At 41.8% G+C, this 22972-nt stretch overlaps 1 protein-coding gene and 1 long non-coding RNA gene across 2 annotated transcripts; one reads left to right on the forward strand and one right to left on the reverse strand.

The window, feature by feature from the left end:
* Positions 1-912: 912 nt before the first annotated feature.
* On the reverse strand, positions 913-21302 carry LOC120858787. Its single transcript, XR_005719944.1, has 4 exons — positions 21250-21302; positions 20516-20518; positions 4829-4844; positions 913-943 (listed from the first exon to the last, which is right to left on the reverse strand). It is a non-coding gene; the product is annotated as an uncharacterized LOC120858787 (long non-coding RNA).
* Positions 6967-13183, forward strand: GDF3 (growth differentiation factor 3). The gene is made up of 2 exons (XM_040235090.1): positions 6967-7295; positions 12357-13183. The coding sequence occupies exons 1-2, from the start codon at positions 7028-7030 to the stop codon at positions 13181-13183; spliced, it is 1095 nt and encodes a 364-aa protein (XP_040091024.1). The 5' UTR covers positions 6967-7027.
* Positions 21303-22972: the final 1670 nt, after the last annotated feature.

Consider the following 22972-nt stretch of genomic DNA (forward strand, 5'->3'; position numbering starts at 1 on the left):
GTGTTACTTTTATCTGTTTTTTCAGCCTCACTGAAGGGATCTTAGTTCCCTGATCAGGGATTGAACCAATGCCCCTGCATTAGAAGCATGGAGTCATAACCACTGGACTGTCTGGGAACTCCCTATTTCTGTTGGTAAATAAATCTATTTGTATCACATTTAGATTCCATATATAAGTGATATCATGTGATATATATCTTTCTTTGTCTGGCTTACTTCCCTTAGTATGATGATCTCTAGGTCCATCCATATTGCTTAATTTGCTTCTTTTTACTATTGTTGGTGAATATTTTTCATGCTTATGATCACAATAAGTCTGTGGAACTGATATATTCCCCATTTCATTGATTAGAAAACCAAAGGCCAGGGAAACCATTTTTTTAGAACTTAACAGTAAGTGAGAGATAGAGCTGGGATTTTAAGTCCATGACTTCAAAACTAGTTCTAGGGCTTCTTCTGGTGCTGCTGCTGCTAAGTCGCTTCAGTCGTGTCTGACTCTGTGCGACCCCATAGACGTCAGCCCACCAGGCTCCCCCATCCCTGGGACTCTCCAGGCAAGAACACTGGAGTGGGTTGCCATTTCCTTCTCCAATGCATGAAAGTGAACAGTGAAAGGGAAGTCGCTCAGTTGTATCGACTCTTAGCGACCCCATGGTGAATCAGTGGTAAAGAATCCACCTGCTAATGTAGGGGACATGGGTTCGATCCCTGATCCAGGAATATCCTACATGGCATGGAACAACCAAGCTGCTGCTGCTGCTGCTGCTAAGTCGCTTCAGTCATGTCCGACTCTGCACGACCCCATAAACGGCAGCCCACCAGGCTCCCCTGTCCCTGGGATTCTCCAGGCAAGAACACTGGAGTGGGTTGCCATTTCCTTTTCCAATGTGTGAAAGTAAAAAGTGAAAGTGAAGTCGCTCAGTCGTGTCTGACTCCTAGCAACCTCATGGACAGCAGCCCACCAGGCTCCTCCATCCATGAGACTTTCCAGGCAAGAGTACTGGAGTGGGGTGCCGTTGCCTTCTCTGAACTAAGCTGGTGCACCACAACTTTTGAGCCCATGCTCTAGGGCCCATGCTCTGCAACAAGAGAAGCCACTGCAATGAGAAGCTCTCACACCAAAACTAGACAGTAGACCCCACTGGCTATAACTAGAGAAAAGCCCACACAGCAACGAACACCCAGTGCAGCCAAAAATAAATATATAAATTAAACATATATATGTGTGTGTGTATATATATATATATATAATAACCAGTTCTACAATATTTAGCTGTATTGTCTTTTGATTTTCTCATTTGGGCTGAAAGTCTAGAATTATCTATTTTTTGTGTGTGTCTTTTATTTTTTAACTTAAAAAAATTTTATTTTTAATACAATTTTGAAAGGTTACTTCCGATTTACAGTGATTACAGAATATTGATTATATTCCTCATGTTGTACAATACATCCTTGCACTTATACCTGGTAGTTCGTACCTGCCACTCTCACACCCCTATGGTGCCCCTCCCTACTCCGCTAGAGTTACAAGGTTTTTGTTTGTAGAGCGCTTAAAGAAGATCAGATTTATTGCTGTGATTTTATGGGGAAAGAAAGTGAGGCCCAATCGGTTAATGCTTTATGCCATCTCAGATCATTCATATCTTATTTTTTAAATGTCCATGTTTTTCAGGGAGAGGTCAATTCTGATTCCATGTTGAAAACTGTTTCTTTGCATATCTGAAACTTACACAACATTGTAAATCAACTGTAGTCCAACTTTTTTTTTTAATGACAATCCAAAAAATGGAAGAGAATAGTTGTGAATCATATACCTGATAAGGGACTTGCATCTAGATTGTACAAAGTCTCCCTTCAACTTAACAATAAAGACAAATAACCGAATTAAAAAAAAAAAGAAAACTGTTTTTTTGACTTTAACCCTTATTTTGCTGTTTTTGTTATTATAAGCATATATAATGGGCTGTCTCAGAGAATTCTGCCCCTCTGCCTGACTGTTAAGCTAAAATGCCTTTGTTCATAACCTCGTCCACCTGTAAATGGCAGGAAGAAAAAAATCAACACTTCCCCCTGCCTGAGGCTTGCCACTGTAGGAGACATTTGCAAGATATTAAATGGTCTTTTTACTTTGCTTCCTCACCTCTCCACATCTCTGATCCATAAAACAACTGGGCATCCAAACCCCAAGAGGATGGTTTTTTGAGATGTTTGTCTGCCATCTTCTTGGTCAGCTGACTTTCTGAATAAAGTCATATTCCTTGCCTCAACACCTTGTCTCTTGATTTACTGATCTCTTGAGCAGTGAGCAGAGCAAGCTTGGACTTGGTAACACGTGCTTTGGTATGTATCATAAAGTGAAAGTGAAGTCGCTCAGTCATGTCTGACTCTTTGTGACCCCATGGACTGTAGCCTACCAGGCTCCTCCGTCCATGGGATTTTCCAGGCAAGAATACTGGAGTGGGTTGCCATTTCCTTCTGAAGGGGTTCTTCCCAACCCAGGAGTCGAACCTGGGTCTCCCGCTTTGTAGGCAGATGCTTTTACCGTCTGAGACACCAGGGAAGTCATGTATCATAAAAGACTGAGTGAATTGTCTAAGCTTACAAGGTCATTGGAGGAGCCTTAACTAACTCAGAACCCCCATTCCTGATCCTGTTGCTTTTTCTGCTATATGAGGTGCCTACACACTCAATTATTGCTTTCTTTCCCTTGATCAAATGCAACTTTAATAAATAATAATGACAGAAATATTTAATGTCTATGTTCTGAAGAAGACTCTTGAGAGTCCCTTGGACTGCAAGGAGATCAAACCAGTCAATCCTAAAGGAAATCCACCCTGAGTATTCATTGGAAGGACAAGCTGAAGTTTGGCCACCTGATGCCAAGAGCCAACTTATTGGAAAAGACCATGATACTGGGAAAGATTGATGCAGGAGGAGTAAGGGGCAACAGAGGATGAGATGGTTGGATGGCATCACCAACTCAGTGGACATGAGTTTGAGCAAACTCCAGAAGATGGTGAAGGACAGAGAAGCCTGGGGTGTTGCAATCCATAGGGTTGCAATGAGTCAGACAGGACTGGGTGACTAAACAACAACAACAAATTAATGTCACCTTGCTTTCTCTTTTTTGAAAAGCACCTGTTATCATTTAATGAATTTCCCAGCATGTGGCTTCCAGCCACCAGGACACAAGCCCCACCTACACCCTTAATCTTCTCCTCACCTCTTCTGCTGAAGAATTTGACCTTTACAATGACAAGCTGCTTTGGGGGTTTCCCTTCCCCAGAACTTTGTAGGAACCCGACCATGCCACATTAATGATAGAAGGAGCTCCAGTCTTGCTCTTGGCAGCATTCACCCATGTCTGCTCACTGACCTAGGTCCACAGTTTATCAAGATTGACAGTTGGGCAGAATCTCTGGTTCCTCTTCAGTGGTAATCTCTCATACCAACCTTCTCAAAGTAACCTGGGTGATATCTGTTGACGTTGATGCCGTGGTGATGCGTGGCACCAGCATTACCTTGGCCTTCCCGGTGTTTCCAGTGTTTGCGTGTGGCCGTGGCTGTGGCTCATGGGGCCCTAAGTCTTCCTTAGTCAGGGTGGCAAGTTGGCAGCCTCGACAAAAGAGCGTGTCACCTTGCTTTTATGGAGTGCTCACCATTTGTCAGATATCCTGAGCTTGGTGTATGCATTATCTCTTCAGATCCCATCAGCAACTCAGCAAAGAATGCTTTATTCTCACTTCACAGCTGAATGATGTGCTCTTGATCACACAACTGGTAAGTGATGGAACCGAATTTTAAATGAGTTGATCTGATTCTTTCTTTCCTTCTTTGTGGCTATGCTGGGTCTTCATTATGGCAAGCAGGCTTTGCTAGTTGTGGCACATGGGTTTAGTTGGCCGTGGCATGTGGGATCCTAGTTCCCCAACCAGGGATTGAACCCATGTCCCCTGCATTGCAAGGTGGGTTCTTAACCACTGGATCACTAGGGAAGTCCCTAGTTAGTCTGATTTCTGACTTTAAATCAGGAAAGTTAAATGGAGAGAATCAAAGTGCAGCCTCCATTTATTGTTGAAAACAGGTGGGGTTTGTAGACTAAATGCACTTCCCTGGTGGCTCAGACGGTAAAGCGTCTGCCTACAGTGCAGGAGACCCGGGTTCAATCCTTGGGTGGGGAAGATCCTCTGCAGAAGGAAATGGCAACCCACTCTAGTACTCTTGCCTGGAAAATCCCATGGATGGAGGAGCCTGGTAGGCCACAGTCCATGGGGTCGCAACGAGTCGGACACGACTGAGTGCCTTCACACGTTCACACACAGAGTGCAAGTAGGAGTAGGAGAAATGGGAAGGGAGAAGATGTGGCTCTCCAGAAGAGCAAGGCCTTTGGAAACGGCACCGATTCATTCATTCATTGTTTCGTTTTTAAATTGCACAGATACCTATGAATGTCTGCTACGTGGCAGACACTTTCCTTGGCAGTGGAGAAACCTTGAGGGAAAGACACATCACTTGTCCTTGCCCTCTGTAGCTTATATTCTATTAGCTTAGAATAATATTCTAGAAATGGAATTGCTGATCAATAAGGACATATAGTCCTTCTTGGACATATTGTTGACCAAAAAGGACATATGGCAAATAAGGACATATAATATAGCACAGGGAACTAAACTCAATATTTTATACTAACCTATAAGGGAAAATAACTTAAAAAAGAAATTAATTTGATATTATATAATTCAAACTGAATCACTTTGATGTACACCTGATGTACAACATTGTACATCAACCACGCATGTATGCTCAGTCATATCCAACTCTTTGTGACCCCATGGACTGTAGCCCTACAGGCTCCTCTGTCCATGGGGATTCTCTAGGCAAGAATACTGGAGTGGGTTGCCATTTCCTCCTCCAGACATCAACTATATATCAATTAAAAAAATAAAAATAATTTGTCAAAAGATTGAAATGGAATTACTAATCAAAGGATATGACTTTTTTATTTTTAAAAATTGTGGTAAAATGCATATAACATAAAATTTCATCATTTTAATCATTCATAGGTATGCAGTTCGGTGGCGTGAAGTACACTCATTAAGTATATTCACATTGTCATCGATTTCTAGAACTGTTTCCGTCTTGCAGAAGAGAAACTTTATGCCCATTAAACTCCCTATTCCCTATTCTTAGCATTTAGAATGAAAGATACTTAAATAAAAGGATACCATTCACAACCCTCAAGGAGTATGTTATCTGGGAGGGATGTAGGCAAAACACAGTGAAATGCAGCAAGTATTCTCATGGATGCGCACTCAAGACTCATGGGAGAAACAGGAAGTATCCAGACCTGTTTTGGTGAGTCAAGGAAGTCTTTGCAGTGGAAGTGACCTTTGACCTTGGTCTGTGCAAAGGCTCTGAGGTGAAATAAGCTCATAGGAGAAATAAAAATACGTCAGTATCATTAAAGCATTAACACTGAAGATGCTGAGTATTAGGAAATGAAACTGGCTAGGGAGATGGGTACCAAACCATAAATGTCCTTAAATGTCAAACTAAGGAGTTATTTTATCCTGTAAATGGTGAGAAATTATTATATATTAGAAACAACATTTTGTTTTTCCTTTGGGAAAACAAGCTCTTAAACAGAATCTTTGAGGGCACAAACAAAACCTTATACTCACCAGGACCCAGAAAAAAGGATCAGGGATCCCCCAAGAGACTGAGCCAGACTTGCCCCTGAGTGTCCAGGAGACTCTGGCAGAGGCATGGGTGGATAGCAGCCTGCTGTGGGGTCAGGGGCACTGAACACAACAATCCCGACCTAAGTCCTTTTGAAGGAGGTTCTTAAAATAGGTGGTATTTAAGCATAGGTGGGAGAGAAACTGACCAAATTCAGAGAGCCTGATGTTAAAGGGTTTGAGTTTATGAATGGTTACGATTTAGGGCAATGATTTGTGACCCCAAATCATTCACGAGTCTAGAAAACTACCCCCTTTCCTACCACTCTCAAACAATCTAAAAGGCTCAAATGATAAATTTACCTAAAACAGTTGCTTATTTCTTATAGAAATGAAAGGCAATGAAAAAAAATATATATATTCTTTCCATCTACAATAATTCTTTCCATCTACTGTAATAATAAAATTTATCAAGATAAAAAAATAGGTGGTATAAAATAATGTAAAATGATAATGTCTCTGTTCTCAAAAAGCTTGAAAGTTATTTTCTCTACAGACAAGCTGATACTTCTGTAGCATATGTAAAGACTTATAGTTGTTAGGCCAAAACAAAAACCCAAACAGAAATTGATCTATGCTGCCTTGTTTAAGCTACTCAATAACCTCCATGCCTTTCCACATGTAATTCTTTCAGCCCTGAATGTCTACTAAGCTTTGCAGGTTTGTTTTTTTTTTTTTTTTCCCGCTGTGAACACTTTGTGCGTGCTTCCCTGGTGAAGCACAGGGAAGAATCCGCCTGCCAGTGCAGGACACATGGGTTCGGTCCCTGGGTCAGGAAGATTCCGTGGAGAAGGAAATGGCAACCCCCTTCAGTATTCTTGTCTGGAGAATCCCTTGGACAGAGGAGCCTGGCGGGCTGCAGTCCTTAGGGTCACAGAGTTAGACAAGACTGAGCGACTGAGGGCATGCATATTTGTCTAATTAGACTATGAATGACGAGACCTTGAGCTACTAATACGTTTCCAGCACTCATCTCAGCGCCTTGCACATAATAGATGCTTAGTAAATGTTTGTTAAATTAGTAAATCTCCTTTCTACTCTGTCTACTGCTGACAAATTTCAGATGGTTGTAGAGTTAGCTCCATGCATGGGTAATCTCTTGTGAAATTTTTTTCTGGAACGGTAGAACTAGGGAAGAGGAAAAAAAAATTCTGTTCTTTTGTATCCAATTGCCTTTGAGAGCTGGGAAGAGAGCAGTTCACACCTGATTATCATACGTCAGATAAATCAGCAGCACCTGAATTGCTGGGCAGCTCGGTGCTAGAGCTCTCTGCGGCTTCACCTCAGCCATGCTTCCTTCCCTAGCAGCCTTGGCTCTCTGCCTCCTGTACACTCTGGCCTTGGGCCAGACACTCCAATTCCATGAACATGTCTTTCTCCGATTTCTGGGCTTAGACAAAGTGCCTTCACCCAAGAAATTCCAACCTGTGCCTTCCATCTTGAAGAGAATTTTCCAGGCTCAAGAGGCAACAGCCAGCACCGGCATCTCCAAAGACTTGTGCTACGTGAAGGAGCTGGGCGTCCGTGGAAACATCCTCCGGCTTCTCCCAGATCAAGGTGAGGACTTTGGAGTGTTTCCTAGAGGAGAATCTGGGGTGAAGAAAGGAATAAAGGGGGAGTAACAATGACTCAGATGGTGAAGAATCTGCCTGCAAGGCAGGAGACCTGGGTTCCATCCCTGGGTTGGGAAGATCCCCTGGAGGAGGGCATGGCAACCCACTCCAGTATTCTTGCCTGGAGAATTCCCCATGGACCGAGGAGCCTGGCGTGCTACAGTCCATGGGGTCGCAAAGGGTTGGACTTGACTGAGCGACTAAGCACAGCACAACAATGACCCAGGGGTTTGTGGAAGGCCCTGTGCTGGCATTTTACCTGTTTTACCTAATTGAATTCCAGCCACTGTCCTGAGAGAAAGGCAGGTATTCTTACCGAGTTTTTAACAATGAGGAAATTGAGGCTCAGACAGGAGATAACCTGTAACCTATTCAAGATCATACAGCTAGCGTGTGAACAAAGCCAGGAGTTGAAATGTTTTATTTTGTTTTGTTTTGTTTTCTGAATCAACCGCTTTGCGCTGCAGTTTAGGTAGTCGGGAGGAGGTGGGATGGAGGGTGGAATTAGGGTTCAGTCTCCCACTCTTGAGCCCACACTTTACGCATCCCGGTGCCTTTGAGCTCAGTGTGTCTGTAAATTTTGCTTCCCCCTCCTCACCTCCCCGATCCTTTTGATGGGTAGAAAAGGCTATTCTGGATTTGTAACTACAGAGGGATAATATATGCCGCTGTCATACCTTTTAGGATAAGGATCTGAGTAAGTGCCATTCAGCAATTTGCGAAACTGACCACCCACCAAAAATTACCCAGATCAAGTGTTAAAAGCTGATTCTCCAGTCTAGTTCCTGCTCCCAGCTGATTCTTATTCAAAGTCAGTGATGGGTGTTGTAATCTGCATTTCTATATAGACTCCTAGGTGGTTCAGATGCAGAATCGAGAGCTCTGGTTGGTTAGTTTTACAGCAACTGCAAATAAGATTTGAGTCCAAGAGGCATTTATTGGATACTTAACTAAGTGCCAGGAAATCTATAAGACATGAGAATACAGAGAACGAAGTCTGCCCTTTAAGAGTTTATAGGAAGAAAAAAAAAGTTTATAGAAAAGACATCAACAAACAGATGACTTCCATATGTCCTGCTAAGTGTCTCGTTAGAGGCTCATGGCCTTGGGGGTGGAGTTTCAGGGATGATTTCTGGAGAGTTTAAGAGGTGAGGGGAACTATCTTAAAGGATTTTCCAAGGAGAGAGTAGGAAATAGCTGAGGCTGCTGCCTTCCCTTCCCCGTGGGGGGAAAAATAATTTTTGTGATGATCAAAATTTTATCTAATGATACAAGAAAAGGACATAATCTCATAATCCTTCCTCCCTAACCCTTCCCCTGGAGAAAACCATTAATAGTTGTATATTCTTCCAGACTTTTCTTCTTTACATATATAATATAAACTTGTAATATTTTTATAAATGGAATCATGCTATACATACATTCCTCCAATATTATGAACGTTTTGTACAAGTAAGAGCATATAGTGAACTTATCCCTGTTTTAATAGTTACATGATATTCCATTGAGTGGACATAATGCTACAGTTTATGTAACTGATGCCCTGTTGATGGATATAAACATATTATATATAGTGTAGCTTTGTATCATTGTGTACATGTGTGCACTTTTATTTCCGTAGGATCTTAGAGGATTGTTGTATCAAAGAGTAGGCACATGTATACTTTTTTTTACATTTCTACTTTTAATATACAGCAAATAGCCTCTAAAATTTATACTCTACAATCAGTGTATGAGAATTCTCACTCTGACAGTAATCGCTTTAAAAATAGAAACAGAATAATGTACATTCAGAAATGTGAGTGAATTGTAGGAAACAGCTCCATGAATTTTTGCAGAATAACTAGTGCCCAGATCAAGAAATAGTAGATGACCAGCGCCCCAGAGGCTCCTTCATGCCCCCTTCTGGTTAAGCACTGCTTCTCAAGGGTAATTTCTCTCCTGACATCTAACATCACATACTAGTTTTGTCCGTTTTTTAACTTCATGTCAGTGAAATTGTGAAATGTGTCCTTTCTCACGTCTGGCTTCTTTCACTCTACAATTGTGAGATTTATCCACACTGTATGTATTTGTAGTTCTTTCTCATTGCTGTATAGGATTTTATTCTGTTGGTGTGTGGTAGTGTACTTCCTGCTACACTGCGGGGTCATTAGGCAACAACACTCTTTCAGCTTTTAACTTTTGTTAATCTGGTAGCAAAACAAGATCTTGTTGTTTTAATTTCTGTTTAATAAAGTGAAATGGTGCATTTTCAAATGAATAATTTATTTGCTTATTTATTTAAAACATGTAGTCTTTTTTTCTTCCAGCTTTATTGAGATATAATTGACATGCAGTGCTGTATAAGTCTAAGGTATACAGCATAATGTTTAATATATGCACACACATACACATACACATCACGAAATGATCGCAGTAAGTCGCATAGAGGAATTCCATAACAGTGTCCAGCGTTTAATGAACCTGGCATTTTCACAATTGTGGCCTGGGTTTAATACCTGGCCAGGGAACAAAGATCCTGCAAGCTGCAGAGTGCTGCCAGAAAAGAAATAAGTTTAGTGAACATCTATCTTCTCATTAGATACAAAGTTAGTGACATAGAAAACAATTTTTTCCCTTGTGATAAAAACTCTTAGGATTTACTTACTCTCTTAACTTTCATATACAACATACAGCAATATTGATTATAATTATCATGTTTATCTCAATGTGAATCGTTCATTTTTATTTTCCAAATAATTGCCTGTTTATATATTATGACCTTTTTCCTGTTTAGGATTCTTTTCCTTAATGATTTGTGAGGCCTGTTAATCATTCGCAAAAGCTGTTTATAAACATATTGCAAGTATTCTTGGTTGTCCTTTTTGCTTTTAATTTTGTTAGTGAAAAAATTTCATTAATGGTGTCTCTTTGAATACAGTTTTTTTATATTCATGTTTTCAAATCTGTTCCTCTTTTCCTCTCTGGCTTTTAGTCTTTTTTTAACCACACCTAAGGCATCACTGACTCGATGGACATGAGTTTGGGTGAACTCCGGGAGTTGGTGATGGACAGGGAGGCCTGGCGTGCTGCGATTCATGGGGTCGCAAAGAGTTGGACACGATGAGCGACTGAACCAACTAAGGAATGTGATTTAGTGATATGAGTAAAAAGTGAGACTAGTATATTAGGATTCGAACTATGAACAGGAGAGATCAACTGTTTAGAGAGGATGAGAAGGGTACACTCTGTGAAAACTTCCCTGAATTTGCTAGTCAGTCAACATTCAAGATAGATGTTCATTTCAGTGGAGTAGTAACAGTAAGAGAGTTGGAAAATAGGGACTTCCCTGGTGGTCCAGTGGTTAAGCCTCCAAGCTTCCACTGTAGGGGTCATGGGTTCAATCCCTGGACAGGGAGATCCCACACACCAAGTGGTGTGGTCAAAAAAGAAAGAAAGCAACAGAAGACTATATGGTAAAAGGAAGAGAGAGCAAACATAGGCTTTTTTTTTTCTCTCTTTTTTTTTTAGAGAAGATAGTTAACAAAAAGAAACGGAGAGGGGACTTTTTTGGTGATCCAGTGACTAAGACTCCACGCTCCCAGTGCAGGGGCCCAGATTCGATCCCTGGTCAGGGAAATAGATCCTACATGGCACAAAAGTGGCAGTATTCATGTATTCAAAAGCACAAGACTAGAGGTTATTAGCACTGAAAGTGTTAGGACTTTGTGCTTCCACTGCTGGGATCCAGGTTTGATCCCTGGTCAAGGAACTAAGATCCTGCTAGATGAACTGTGTGGGCCAAAAAAAAAAAAAAGAATTACCTAAAGATAAAACATAAGGAAGCACCAGACAGCCATTATGGGCGGGATGACTGGTGTTTGTTTTGAAGTCCTTCTACGTGGTTACAACTCTTGACAGCACAGGACGTTCTTTGTGCAACAGGTCCCTTTGGCAGTTCTGTTGAAGCCAGTGAACCCTTTCTCAGAATAATTGTTTCTACACTGCTGCTGCTAAGTCTCTTCAGTCGTGTGCGACCCCATAGATGGCAGCCCACCAGGCTCCCCCGTCCCTGGGATTCTCCAGGCAAGAACACTGGAGTGGGTTGCCATTTCCTTCTCCAATGCGTGAAAGTGAAGTCGCTCAATTGTGTCCGATTCTTAGCAACCCCATGGTCTGCAGCCTACCAGGCTCATCCGTCCATGGGATTTTCCAGGCAAGAGTACTAGAGTGGGTTGCATTGTCTTCTCCGAATTGTTTCTATGCCAAAAGTTAAATATTTTGAGTTTTAAAATAAGTCAATTAAATATGGAAATACATTTATAGAAACATTATAAAAATAAATGTGTGTATGTTAATATAAATGATGCTTTTGTGCAACAAGTAACAAGATCTATAGAAGGGATTATACCATCAATTCAGAGTAGTTCAAGCATAAATGTTACTTTAAAATGTTTGTAACAACTTAATATATGAACATACCTATGATTTTTATTGGTAACAGTGTCATAGGCTCTTAGAATATTATTGGGATTTGTTGCCTATGTTCACAATTGAAAGAAATGCTAAATTTCACTTCGAGTTTACTGAAGATAAAGATATGATTCTTTTTCCCATCTAAGATTATAGACCTTCTAAATCCTATTCAGGATCCCTTGGGGACCTGCAGTTATGAAGACAAGTACCTCTGGTCATAGATAAGAAGTGAGAGAAACAGATCCTCCCAAATGGAGGATTTGAGCATACCTGAGAATTTCTTGTCCTCTTTTTATTTGCTGTTTTGTTTTATTTTTCTGGCCACACCCCATGACTTCTGGGATCTTAGTTCCCCAACCAGGGATTGAACCCATACCTCCTCTGTGGAAGTGTGGAATCCTCACCACTGCACCACCAGGGAGGCCTTCCCTGCCCTTATTTTGTGTGTGTGGATATACATATACTGTTTGACACTGATATGATCACACAGGTTGGGGTGAAGTGAAAAATCTCATGGTGACCCTCACATCTTTCTGTTCCCATCTAGGTTCTTTCCTTTACTCCGAGAGACTTTCTCATGCCCCCTGCCTACAGAAGCTCCTGTCCTTTAACCTGTCTGCCATCGGGGATGAGGAGCAGTTGACGATGGCCCAGCTGGGCCTGGACTTGGGACCCAACACTTACTATAGCCTGGGACCAGAGCTGGAACTGTCTCTGTCCCTGGTTCAAACGGAGCCCCGTGTCACAGACCAGGCCACCCTGAAGATGGGTAAAATGTTTACACTGCAGTCAGTACCGTGGCCTCAAGGTGTCCTTCACTTCAACCTGCTGGATGTGGCTAAGAGGAACAGTGACCCCCACAAGAATTTAGCTTTGTTTCTAGAGATAGTGCTCAAAGGAGGCAGAGCCTCAGGGGAGAATTTTCAGCTCGAGGGCACCTGCGCCAGACTGAGACGTTCTCTTCACACTTCACTGCTGGTGGTCACCCTCCACCCTGAGCAGTGCCGATCTCCCTCCCGCAAGAGGAGGGCGGCCATCTCTACCTCGAAGGCTTCTTGCAAGAGCCTCTGCCATCGCCACCAGCTGTTCATCAACTTCCGGGATCTGGGTTGGCACAAGTGGATCATCGCCCCCAAGGGTTTCATGGCCAATTACTGCCATGGAGAATGTCCTTTCTCACTGACAATTTCCCTCAACAGCTCCAATTATGCTTTCATGCAAGCGTTGATGCATGCTGTCGACCCGGAGGTTCCCCAGGCTGTCTGCATCCCCACCAAGCTGTCTCCCATCTCCATGCTCTACCAGGACAATGATGACAACGTCATTCTACGGCATTATGAAGACATGATAGTTGATGAGTGTGGGTGTGGGTAGACTGGCAGCAGTAGACTAGAAGGGGTGCTCTCGGGGTAAATGCTCTAATAATAAAACTACCTGGTTTATGACCTTTGGATCTGAATTGTCAGTATGTTTATGCTTACAGTTTATCATCATTATCCACAATTAATGATGTCCCCTAGTTATACACACACACACACACACACACACAGGGTCTTAATGAACTTAGTTAATTTCTGCATCATGCACCTGAGGGTATATTAGAGTCTAGATAGAAGGAAACTGGAATTTATTGATAGCCTATTATGGGCAGGCACTATTCTATGCATTAACTTATAAATACATTTCACAGCTCTTTGAGGTAAGCATTATTATTTATGTTTCATAGATAAAGCAGCTGAGATTTAAAGCAGCTAAATATCCAGTTTTTCTAGAGGCATCAACTTTGGGAGTTCCCTGGCAATCCAGTGGTTAGGACTCCAGGTTTTCATTGCCACTGTCTGGGTTCAAGTCCCTGTTCAGGGAACTAAGATCCTATGAGCCTTCAGACTTGAATAAGGGAGCCTGATTAGCATAAGCAAAAGTCATAAAAGTTCACCTGTGAACCAGTTATCATTACGTGAGTTTATAGTAAGATGCCAAGGGAAGAGGACCAGCCAACATACTGGCTTCATTAAAAATAAAAGTGTACCAGTAATTATATGAATGTGTATTAGGAAATCAGAGGAAGGGATTAGTTAAAATCTAAATGCCAAGATTCAAGAAGCTTCAGATCCGGGTACTAGAGGAATTCTAGTTATTTCAGACTGTGCCACTCCTGTCAATATTCTTCAATCAGGAATCTGACGATACGTTTGGTGGGATCTGGCTTATTTGTAGTAATCCATGCCAGGTCTATTTTCTTCATTATGTAAGCTGCTCATATTAATTGGGATGATTCCAAACCATGTTGACCAAACATGAAAAATCAGCCTGTTGGGCAAATTATTTCTGAAGCAATTTATCACTAGCTTTACTTTTATTATTTATTGAGCATCTATTTTATGCCAGTTATTGTACAAGGTCTTGGGAAATAAAGATTTCTTGAGAAATTTCATTGTAGTGCTTAAAATCTAGCATGTTGTGCTGTGCTTAGCACTCAGCCATGTCTGATTCTTTGCAACCGCATGGACTGGGGCCCGCCAGGCTCCTCTGTCCACAGGGATTCTCCAGGCAAGAATACTGGAGTGCGTTGCCATTTCCTCCTCCAGGGGATCTTCCCAAACCAGGAATCGAACCCAGGTCTCCTGCATTGCAGGTGGATTTTTTATAAGCTGAGCTACCAGGGAAGCCCTAAAATCTAGCATATTTGGCTTAAATTATTTTAATATCTACAAGTGAAAAAGCATATACCCCAATATGTGAATATTTATTCAAATTATAATATTGAACTACTATGTTACTATATTGTTTAAGTGAAATATTAGCATATATGCCAATATATAAGTAGCTCATTGTTCAAATTATATTTATTAACTACTGTATTACTATATTGGAGGAGGCAATGGCACCCCACTCCAGTACTCTTGCCTGGGAAATCCCATGGATGGAGGAGCCTGGAAGGCTGCAGTCCATGGGGTCTCGAAGAGTCGGACACCATTGAGCGACTTCACTTTCACTTTTCACTTTCATGCATTGGAGAAGGAAATGGCAACCCACCCCAGTGTTCTTGCCTGGAGAATCCCAGGGACGAGGGAGCCTGGTGGGCTGCTGTCTCTGGGGTTACACACAGTCGAACACAACTGAAGTGACTTAGCAGTAGCAGCAGCAGTATTACTATATGTACTTTAAAAGTTTTTCTTTTTCTTTTTTTTTTTTTTTTTTAGAATTTTTTGGCTGAGTGCAGCCTATGGTTTTTGTTTTTGTTTTTAATTCTTAGCTGTTGGGGCTCTTCATTGCTGTGCTTGGGCTTTCTCTAGCTGCAGCCAGAAGGGGCTACTCTTTGTTGTGCCCGGGCTTCTCATTGCAGTGACTTCCCTTGTTGTGGAGCACAGGTTTTAGGCTCACAGGCTTCAGTAGTTGTGGCTGGTGGGCTACAACGGGCTCTGACTTAGTAGTGTTGCTTTTGGGCTTAGTTGCTTCACAGTGTGTGGGATCTTCCTGGATCAGGGATCAAACCCTTGTCCCCTGCATTGCAAGGCAGATACTTAACCACTGGACCAACAGAGAAACCCCAGCACGTAGGATCTTAATTCCCCAACCAGGGATCAGACCTCGGCTCCCTGAACTGGAAGCACAAAGTTTTAACCACTGCACCATGAGGAAAGTCCCTGTCTGAAAGTTTTAAAGAGAAATTCTAACATTTTCTTTGCTTATCTCTGTGTTTCAGGAATAGAAATTCTAATATTTTCTTCCTCCTCACCCAGATATTTCAAGGTGTATTTCCCCCAGGCTACACACACCTTATTTCCTTGACTTTTTTTTTTTTGACTGAGTGCCTTGACCATGATAATCCTGTTCTCCTGACCGCAACCTTACGATGATCAACCTTTCATGGCCTTTCCTATCTCAAACACTGAGTTTCTTGTGTCAGTTATTGAAATTGCAAGAATGTATCACTGAGACTTCCCTGGGGTGAGCCAGTGGTAAAGAATCCACCTTGCAAGGCAGGAGACAAGGGTTCAATCTCTGGTTGGGGAACTAAGGCTCCCACATGCCACAGAGCAACTAAGCCCCCCTGCCACAACTGAGAGAGTACCACGTGCTGCAAGGAGACCCAATACAGCCAAATAAATAAATACATTTAAAAAGAAAGTGTGTTACCAATTCGACTGACCACAATTCTTGAGACTGCATTGCTAAATTTACTTTTGAATTGAGCTAAATTGTTACTAACAGATTTCCTGAGTCAAAGAAATAGATTGTGTGTGGGTGTTGTCTGTTTTTAATACCTTCATGTTATTTTTTAAATTGTTTATTTTTAATTGAAGGATAATTGCTTTACAATATTGCTTTGGTTTCTGCCCTCCTTCAGCATGAATTAGCCGCGTGTGTGTGTGTGTGTGTGTGTGTGTGTGTGTGTGTGCGCGCGCGTGCTAAGTCGCTTCAGTCATGTCTGACTCTGTGACCCCATGGACTGTAGCCCACCAGGCTCCTCTGTCCATGGGATTCTCCAGGCAAGAATACTGGAGGGGTTTGCCATTTCCTCCTCCAGGAGATCTTCCCGACCCAGGGATCAAACCTGTGTCTCTTATGTCTCCTGCATTGGCAGGCAGGTTCTTTACCAGTAACATCACCTGGGAAGTAAGTAAGTAAGTAAAGTCACTCAGTCGTGTCCGACTCTTTGTGACCCCGTGGACTGCAGCCCACCAGGCTCCTCAGTCCATGGGATTCTCCAGGCAAGAATACTGGAGTGGGTTGCCATTTCCTTCTCCAGGGGATCTTCCCAACCCAGGGATCGAACCCCAGTCTCCCGCATTGGAGGCAGACGCTTTAACCTCTGAGCCACCAACATCATCTGGGAAGCCCATACATAAGTCCCTTCCCTCTTGACCCTCCCTCCCCTTCCACCCCTTCCACCCCTTCCACCCTTTCTCATCCCTCTGGGTTGTTACAGAGTCTCAGTTTGAATTGCCTTCATGTTATTTTTTTAAGTTACTGAAAAGATAGTGGCTATTTCCTTCTGCTAGGTGTTCTGCTGTTGGCAGGTTTAGTCACTCCTGACTTAAGTTATCTCCTGAGGCCATTACCACATCTGACGCTTCTCTGTTGGAATCTTAAATGTCCACTTAGATCAGTCTATAAATAGCATGTGCCAGGAAAGTCAAGTTGTATGCTGTGGCTGGGGCAGAATGGCACAAAACCTAAATTCCAAAATATGTTATATACAATGTGTATAGCACAGCAATTTCAGAACATTTCAAGACTTAAGATCTTTAATGACAGGTCTATCCACATACTATAGGTCAGCTTGATTTGAAATTTCCCCATCAATTTAATTCATTTTAATTCAATTTGACATTTATTGAATGCCTTGAAAGGTAGAAAGAAGGGCACAGATTCTGCCTTAGGGTAGTTTATCATCAAGTGATGCTCCAGCTAGATTTATAAAAACTAGTTCAAATAGCTTCCATCAGGCTCTGATCTGTTTTAACTCACTTTGACTTGCTTTTCAGACATCTTGTCTTGTTTCTGCTTAGTTGTATCATTGCACCTGATATTTTTCTCTTTTGAACACTCCTCTTTGAACTGTGGTACTGGAGAAGACTCTTGGGGATCCCTTGGACAGCAAGGAGATCAAACCAGTCAATCCTAAAGGAAACCAACCCTGAATATTCATTGGAAGGACTGATGCTGAAGCTCCAACACTTTGGCCACTTGATCCAAAGAGCTGACTCCCTGGAAAAGACTCTGATGCTGAGAAAGACTGAGGACAGGAGGATAAGGGCCTTGGTGACAGAGGATGAGATAGATGGTTGGATGGTATCACCAACACAATGGACATGAGTTTAAGGAAGCTCTGGGAGATAGTGAAGGACAGGGGAGCCTGGCATGCTGCAATCCATAGGGTTGCAGAGATTTGGACATGACTTAGTAACTGAACAACAACTTTACACTCCATTCTTTGTAAGCATTCTTCATCCCAGAGAGAAGGCCACAGTTCCATAACCTTGAGAACCACAGAAGCCGTCAGGAGACTACCTGATGCCAGCCTTCAGTGTCTTCAGGTGTGTATAGATGGAAAAAAAAAAATGCAGGCTGTGCACATACCCTGATCTGTATCAACCATCCTGCTCCTTGAATGATAACTATAAGACTCCTCGCTACCCTCTCCAAGGCGGACACACAGTCTTGAGAGCATTAGCCCGCCATGGCTCACCTTGCCTGGCAAAGCAATAAAGCTATTCTTTTCTGCTTCACCCAAAACTCTGTCTCCTAGATTCAATTTGGTCCCTGTGGATAGAGGCTGGATTTTGACAACAAACATCAAATTAGGTTAGGCCTAAATTTTCTTTTAACATAAGAAAATATGGCATAACTATAATATCAAGAGTTGTTTGTGGGTTGTTTCCTTACCACTTCTTTTTTTACTAAAGACAATAATAAACACTTAAGCTAGTATCATCAAGGTTTCTCTCTCTTTTTTTGGTCACCCTTTGCAGCATGTGGAATGTAGGGTCTTAGTTCCCTGGCCAGGGATCGAACCTATGCCCTCTGTGTTGGAAGTGTGGAGTCTTAACCACTGGACTGCCAGGGAATTCCCCTCACCAATACTTCTTATTGTAAAAAAAAAAAAAAATTAATTATAGCCATCCTGGTAATTAAGAAGTTGTATTTCATTGTGGTTTTGTAGTTTCATGGTAATTAATGATGTTGAACATCTTTTCATGTGCTTTTTGGCTATCTATATATCAAAGTATTACAATATCCACCCTCTTAGAACTTGGGTCCTTACAGCAAAACACTCAGACAAATCAAAATCTATGGGCACCTTACCAAAGTTCCATTTGGTCATTAATAATTAGTGTAGTCTGTTATCATATCCTGTGACAGTGTCTCTCGGGGTGGTTACTCAGGCAGGCAGGCTTTCAGTGGAGATCTCGTGAGGATCCCCAAAGCAGGAATGACCTCAGTAGATGAACAGCTTCACCCTTTCAGATATCTGGTATAACTGAGATAAGAGACACTATTATCTCTTGCACTGAGCCTTTTTCCCTAGGTGTTTGTTGCTGTTGTTGTTTGTTTTTTAAAGTCTTTATTGAATTTGTTACATTGTTGCTTCTGCTTACCTTTTGGTTTTTTGGCCACGAGGCATGTAGGATCTTAGCTTCCTGACCAGGGATAGCACCTGCACTGGAAGAAGTCTTGACCACCAGGGAAGTCCCCCAAGGTGTTTATTAACATTGGATTTTCTTTATATTCATTCCTTTACCATCAGTGACCATTCTTCCTCCTCAGATACTAAATTTTAGGTATTTTTTGCCTCAATTAAAAACTAAAAAGAAAATACATATAACCAGTTGACCATAGATGTGTAGGTTTATTTCCATGTAGAGGTCTTGCATATACTTCAAAGGATAAAAAGAGAAGGGAATTCCTTGGTGGTCCAGTGGTGAGGACTGGTCACTTTCACTGCCCTGGCCCTGGGTTCAATCCCTGGTTGGGAAACTAAGATCCTGAAAGTTATACATTGCAGCAATTAAAATATATATATTTATAATATATAATTTATATATATATAGAAAAAATCAAAATTTAGAGAAAGGCAATAAAACCATAGATATGAATAAAATTTGAAGAATTATAAAACAATACTATGCAGCAATTGAACATTAACAGAATAAAATGAGAAATTATTTAATCATCCCAATACATGCAAAAACAATATGACAAAAGTCACAACTGTTAGTGATTAAAATCTCAACAAAATATAGAACATTTTCTTTAGCTTGATGAAGGGCACCTGTGAGAAACCTGTAACTAACATCATACTTAAAAATGAATAACAGAGGGAAGTCCCTGGCGATCCAGTGATTAGGACTTTCTGGGCGCTTTCACTGCTGTGGTCTGAGTTCAATCCCTGGCAGGGAACTAAAATCCCACAAGCCACATGGTGTGGCCAAAAAAGAACAGCTGAATGCTTTCCCCTGTTAAAAAATTATAAGCCCCAAATGTAGTCACTTATATTAAGCCCACATTATTAAACCAAGACTTGATAGCTACCTAAACTAAATGCAGTTTCAACCTTGCCTTGGAATGTAATCTTACCAGGTCAGTCTGGAACTTCCTGGTCAGCACCAGAGAAGTAATGTGCCTAATAGACACTTTTATTCCCCCAAAGGAAGTAACCTTGCCAGAGAGAACCAGTTCATTTGTTTATGATTTCCTTGTCCCACGTCTTCCCTGCTATTAAAAATCTTTCCTTTTCTGGAGTGCTGTGGAGCTCCTTTCTCTTGACTGGCTAGGCAGGATGTTACCCAATTCATGAATCTTTTAATAAGGCCAATTAGGGACTTCCCTGGTGGTCCAGTGGTTAAGAATCCACCTTCCAATGCAGTGGACACAGTTTCAGAACTAAGAGCCCACACGCCTTGAGGAAACTAAGCCCGTGTGCTGCAATTAGAGAAGCCCTTTAAGAAAGAGAGAGAAGCTCGGAACAAAGATACAGCTCGGCAAAAAGAAGAGAGAGAAAGAGATAAGTTTTTAAAAAGCCAATTAGATTTTCAAATTTTCTCAATTAAATTTTGTTTCTAAATACTCCTACAATTGGGAATAAGTAAGGACATTCCCTCTTACCCTCTCCATTGAACATTTTATTGGCATCCTTAACCATTCCAATAAGACAAAAAGAAGAAATAAAAGGTGTACTTGTTGGAAAAGAAGTTAGACTGCCTATATTTGCAGACAGCATAATCTTTGGAGAAGCCTAAGGAATCTATCAAAAAAAAATTAGAAATAAGTGAAGTTAGCAAGTTCACAGGTTGGTTATGTAGGGGAGCAAAATATGTCTACCTCAAATGGCTCTTTGGCATGTGGATTATTTCAAGTTAAAAACAAAGTGTCAAACAAACAAAAACTCAAGCAGAAACTTTGACTTTCCCCTTTAGCTGTCTAAAGAATTGAGATAAAGGGCCTTTTCCAGAATAGAGCTGTCACCAGAAATATTTGCCAAGAATATGGGTTGAGTGTGGTGGAGGGAGACTGAGCGGGACCTAGAGATGAGAATCCACTCTGGATCCCATTGTCTATGTACAGCTCAGCGAACATCTCTTTACCATGTGGTTTTTCATTTCTCTGTGAATTATCTCCCTCCCCTTTGAGGTCCCTGGAGAAGGAAATGGCAACCCACTCCAGTATTCTTGCCTAGAGAATCCCATGGACAGGGGAGCCTGGAGGGTTACAGTCTATAGGGTCACAAAGAGTTGGACATGACTGAAGTGACTCAGAATGGATGTACACCTTTGAGGTCCCAAACCACTATCCCAGAATTTTCTTTTGTCTTTAGCTGATGTGAGGGTTTTGGCCATTGCGACAGGTGATTCTATTTTCCTGGGTCTCTCCCATGTATGCACGCATGCTCGGTCATAAAGGACTCATTGCAACCCCCATGGGCTCTTGCCCACCAGGCTCCTCTGTCCATGGGATTTTCCAGGCCAGAATGCTGGAGTGGGTTGCCATTTCCTATTCTTACATCCCCGATGTATAGATGTTGTCAAACTTTTGTTTGATTTTCTCCTGTTATATATCTCAAAGCAGTTTAATTCTTTGACCAGTCAGAAGAACCTAAAAAAGGTAACATTTCTTTGCAAAAGTTATAAGGTGAATATACAAAAATCAATTCTATACCATCAATGAAGAGTTAGAAAATGAAATTTAAAAAAAAGCCCATACCACTTATAATCAAATTAAAACCATAAAACACTATGGGATAATTATAATAAACTATGCAAGACACATACTGAATATCACAAAACATTGCTAAGTGAAACTAATACCTAAGTAACTGAAAGAACATAGCATGTTTAGAGGTTAGATCCTGGGTTGGGAAGATCCCCTGGAGGAGGGCATGGCAACCCACTCCAGTATTCTTGTCTGGAGAATTGTGGGCTAGAGTGGGATCCCAGTTTCCCAACCAGGGATGGAACCTATGCTCTCTGCGCTGAAAGTGTGGATTCTTAACCACTGGATTGCTGGGGAAATTCCCCTGCCAAATTCTTTCATTGAAGTTCTAACCCCTAATGTGGCTATATTTGAAAATGGGAGCATCTGAGAAACTAATTAAGGTTAAATGAGCTTATAAGGGTGGAATCCTAATCTAATAGGATTAGTGTGCTTGTAAGAAGAGAGCTCTCCACACCTTCAGGCTGCACACACATAAGTCAGTTCAGTCCCTCAGTCATGTCCAACTTTTTGCGACCCCATGAATCACAGCATGCCAGGCCTCCCTGTAGATCACCAACACCCGGAGTTCACTCAGACTCACATCCAATGAGTCAGTGATGCTATCCAGCCATCTCATCCTCTGTCGTCCCCTTCTCCTCCTGCCCCCAACCCCTCCCAGCATCAGAGTCTTTTCCAATGAGTCAACTCTTCGCTTGAGGTGGCCAAAGTACTGGAGTTTCAGCTTCAGCATCATTCCTTCCAAAGAACTCCCAGGGCTGATCTCCTTCAGAACGGACTGGTTGGATCTCCTTGCAGTCCAGGGGACTCTCAAGAGTCTTCTCCAACACCACAGTTCAAAAGCATCAATTCTTCGGCACTCTGCCTTCTTCACAGTCCAACTCTCACATCCATACGTGACCACAGGAAAAACCATAGCCTTAACTAGACAGACCTTAGTCAGCAAAGTAATGTCTCTGCTTTTGAATATGCTATCTAGGTTGGTCATAACTTTCCTTCCAAGGAGTAAGCGTCTTTTAATTTCATGGCTGCAGTCACCATCTGCAGTGATTTTGGAGCCCCCCAAACTAAAGTCTGGCACTGTTTCCACTGTTTCCCCATCTATTTGCCATGAAGTGATGGGACTGGATGCCATGATCTTCGTTTTCTGAATGTTGAGATTTAAGCCAACTTTTTTGCTCTCCACTTTCACTTTCATCAAGAGGCTTTTTAGCTCCTTTTCACTTTCTGCCATAAGGGTGGTGGCATCTGCATATCTGAGGTGATTGATATTTCTCCCAGCAATCTTGATTCCAGCTTGTGTTTCTTCCAGTCCAGTGTTTCTCATGATGTGCTCTACATAGAAGTTAAATAAGCAGGGTGACAATATACAGCCTTGACATACTCCTTTTCCTCTTTGGAACCAGTCTGTTGTTCCATGTCCAGTTCTAACTGTTGCTTCCTGAC

This window comes from Oryx dammah, unplaced genomic scaffold, assembly GCF_014754425.2.
Source record: "Oryx dammah isolate SB20612 unplaced genomic scaffold, SCBI_Odam_1.1 HiC_scaffold_29, whole genome shotgun sequence".
Classification (NCBI taxonomy): domain Eukaryota; kingdom Metazoa; phylum Chordata; class Mammalia; order Artiodactyla; family Bovidae; genus Oryx; species Oryx dammah.